The sequence below is a fragment of the Cystoisospora suis genome (assembly GCF_002600585.1).
Source record: "Cystoisospora suis strain Wien I chromosome Unknown contig_10062, whole genome shotgun sequence".
In the NCBI taxonomy this organism is placed as follows: Eukaryota; Apicomplexa; class Conoidasida; order Eucoccidiorida; family Sarcocystidae; genus Cystoisospora; species Cystoisospora suis.
Genome location: NW_027162836.1, coordinates 10,834 through 14,650, shown reverse-complemented (window position 1 = coordinate 14,650; position 3,817 = coordinate 10,834). Strand labels below are relative to the sequence as shown.

The 3,817-nt window shown below is 55.3% G+C and overlaps 1 protein-coding gene across 1 annotated transcript in view; it reads left to right on the top strand.

The window, feature by feature from the left end:
- The first annotated feature begins 1,429 nt into the window (after nucleotides 1–1,429).
- Nucleotides 1,430–3,817, top strand: part of CSUI_011194 (rhoptry kinase family protein) — a 7,472-nt gene continuing 5,084 nt past the window's right edge. The window contains exon 1 of the mRNA XM_068071295.1: nucleotides 1,430–2,974. Within this exon, the coding sequence (XP_067916730.1) occupies nucleotides 1,550–2,974 (1,425 nt within the window). The 5' untranslated portion in view covers nucleotides 1,430–1,549. The remainder of the gene's footprint in view (nucleotides 2,975–3,817) is intronic.

Here is a 3,817-nt window from a genome sequence, read left to right as displayed (position 1 = left end):
GGGCGTGGCGGAGCCCACGCCTATCTTCTGTAAGGACAGAGTTGTGTTCGAGCAAGTGAGCGAACAATTGCAAGTGGCTTCTGACCGTGTGGAAAACTAGATTTGTCTCAATCCAGTTCCCGGCGCAGCAAGCGTGGTCGCTTTGTAGTGACAGATCACCAAAAGAGGTTTCCGAACACGCAGTAAAAATAACGCCGCGGTTCTGTTTCGACAAGGCACGGACACTTGAATGTAGAAACTTGGGGGTCAGGCACGGGCTCCACCACGCCCGACGCGATCGGAATCAACCGCGGACACTCTGGGCGGCGATACAAACGCGAGGAATCGCGTCCTGTGTGGCGGTATACAAGCTGACCGCCACGATCACAACAGTGTTCAGCGAAATTCTTTCCTTCAAGAAGTTTTATGAAAGAGTAACAAGACAACTCAACTCCCCGCACCCAGCGGACTCCGCTCCATCTTCGTCGCGTCTCCATTCCGCCGCCCCAGCTGGACCCGTTGCTCATACAACTCGACAGGCTACACACGATGGTCCAGCTCGGCCGGCCCTTTCGTTGAAAGCTGAACACCGCCTTCAGATCCCGCAGATGAGTTAATGCGTGTTGCGGGCACAATATCAGCCAGAAGTTCGGCGGAGTGCCCGTTACCCCCGCGGTTGCCGCGCGCACTCCAAACCGGGGAAAGCGCTGGACCTACCTGGCAGGCGGAGTGTTGTGCGGACCTCGCTCGCCGGCAGCGAGGCAGTGATACAGTAATAGTTACTTAACTGGTGTCTATTTTAATTCACCTTTTCTGATAGTGTAGGTTCATCGGTACTTACTCGCAAAACTTTGACACTCTCGCGGCAGTGTGAGCAAAACTCAGTGGCAGCCAGCGATCATTGGGAGCGAGGGCGGAGCTCGGATCGTCCAAGGAACAGTTTCTAATATTAGAATAATCACTGCTTTTCTGCCTTTTGTGGTGCGCTGGGGTCATCTGACGTGAAACGGAAGCCGTTGAAGTCTCACTGGTCGACTATAGATATCGGGAGGGCCACTCGGCGCCTTCCCGTGGCTTGCGACCCTTTGACCCCAACTAGAAAGCGTGACCACTCACGGGGGAGAATTCACCTGCGGCACTACTAGCATTGAAGCTGCTGTCATTCTCCCCGGTGGACGCCCTGCTTCCCAATCTCCATTTATTAGCACTTCAAGCTGGATATAGGTCCGCGGCTGGCCACCTGCTCCTTCAGTTGGCAAAACCATCGACAGTGAACAACTGAGAGCATGACGGCAGGGTAGGTGAGCCGGTGCAGCTACAAGACACCAGGCGCCTGGGGAGCCGGGTGCACCTTCGCTCGCCATGCAGACAGCTGTGTCCCGTCACCTAGCTGCCCGACCCTGTGTCACCAACCGTCCGACATCGGGTTCTGCTCGAAGCTCTTTCATATCTCTTCTTTTCGGACGCATTGTGAAGATCCGGCACGAGCTATCGGGCGAAGGGAAGTACTTGGTGGGCTTCCCTGTGTTTGACAGAGACCTTCCGCACGGTTCGGGGGCCAGCGAGCTGGATGTCGCCGGCCAGGGTTTGCACTGGTGCAGAAGGGTTAGCAGGGCAGCCGTCCGAGGACACATGCACAGAGAGATTTGCAGCTGCCATAGTGAAACAGTTAGTGGCAGTTATTGAGGTGTCCGTTGCTTTGGTCGCGTCTCAGGAAAAGAAGTTTGATATCCCTCTTGCAGCGTGTTCTGTCTGCACCGAGGGCAACGCAGGAACCGGGTGTATCCTTCCCGATGACACTTGCCCCCTCTTGATTTTCAGACTTCCTTCTACTATATTTCCCGGTCAAGAGATGGATGGAAAGTTGGGATTCGAAAGAGTCGAGGGGTCCGCAAGGCGTCGTGGTGCGTGCTTTCCTCTCCTTGCGTCACGGGGGAAGACTGTGAGAGCCGGTGTACACTTCGTCATTGCATTCCTCGTCTCGATATGGATATCTCTTTTGATATCTCGTGCTTCGGGCATGTACCCCAGACATACACCTCTAGAGCCTACACTACAATCCCCTGAATGGGCTGGCGAGTCGGCCAGCGAGCCGCAGATGCCACACCGCAAGCGTGCGGCAATACGATACAAGAACGATAAAGCCTCTCAGGGTCTCGTGGGCACTACATCCCCACGAGCTATCAATTTCTTGGGTGATAATCCTAGGGTGTCCTTGCTGGAACAGGTGCCCGAGGCGCAAGCAGACGGAGGTGCCGTTAGAGAGAGCCAGGCCTCCGTTTTCCGTGATCTTGCGTCTAACTTTTATCGAAACTGGGAGACTCCACGAGACGCTGAAGGCCGCCGACATCTTGCACTGCTGGCCCTGACAGTCGCCGCAGCGCAGGAAGAACCACGAGCGCAGCCCGGTCTCCTACGGCTCTTGGACCGTGCAATTGCGGAAGACTCCGCCTTCTTTCTTGACCCTGTTGAATCGGACGGCTATGAACAGAGTGGCTCGGGGTGGAGGCTACTGCGACGTGAGGTGCTCGGGAGCGGGTCCTTCAATCTTGTTCTTGCGGCAGACGTTCAGACGCCAGAACCAGAAGCGCAGCAGGTGGACAGCGGCGTCATTGCGAGTTTCCAGAGGTTGTTAGGAAGGTTCCAGCGAGGGAGGGCTTCCATCCGTAGAAAGCTTAGTGGTCGCCGAGGAAAGACCGGAGGCGCGGCGGAAGAGCCGAGCGAACGGCGAGAGGGGACAACGCTACTGTCTGTGGCCCTTCGGTTACCCTTCATATCGAGGCGGCGTCGACAAAATTCTGACTTGGACGCGGGATCTTTGATCCGCGACCGCGTGCGAGACCACTACCTAACAAAACTGTTTTCCACTGGAGTGCGAACTAATGAGCTGATTGAGACATACGGATTCGCGGTCCCTCTGTTTTTTGGACGCGCCCGAGGCATGCCAGATGTACTCGCGAGCGACAACCGGAGTCTCCTTCTGAACTTCTTCGAGGTACAACCGCGGATGGTCTGTGACCTATCCTTTCTCAGAGCGGTGGCTAACAGATCTGGTTTGCTCTTCCTTCTAAAACGAGTGATGCAACTGGCGGCACATCTCGCTGCAGCGCGCATCGTGCATACCGACATAAAGACAGAAAACGTTCTTATCGACCGCACAGGCCAGCTGTACGTGAGCGACTTCAATATGGGGCGCAAAGCTGGAGACACCGTCGAATGCTCGGAACTGCGAGCACCTCTTTTTTACGACCCAGACACAGTAGAGTGCATTCTGAAGACTCCAGGAAGAAGGATTCCGGTCACGGTCGCCCTGGACACGTGGTCTTTTGGGATCTTGCTTGTGGAAATGGCGTGCAGAGAACTCAAGCTCGGCGGACATAGTTTGGAACAGGCCTCGCTGATAGACGGGATGCACCTGCTGGCTTCACTCCGAAGTTCACCAGTCCGGACAGCATCCGGAGGCGACAACTCCAGCCTCGTTGACTGGACGGAGTGCGGGCGACGTTCCTGAAGAGTACAAGGATACTGTAGGGCGCATGCTCGTTCTCGACGAGAGCACTCGACTGGATCCAGTAGAGTTCTACAGAACATCGCCCTTGTTCGGTGCAGCTCGNNGTCAGCAGCGGACTAGGTAATGTAAACCCGTCTTCAAATCGCATACAGGTGTGAATCTCGCTGCCTTTTATCCTACAAAGGCGAGACCAATTATTCTGGCACCCGCAGAACTTATCTTTCTCTGCATTTTCGCTCTGCGGACTCAGCTTTCAAGTTTGACTACTGCGGGAAAGAAATCGTTTTCGATGGTCTTCGTCCTTAAGCTTGGAGTGAAGAACAGCTG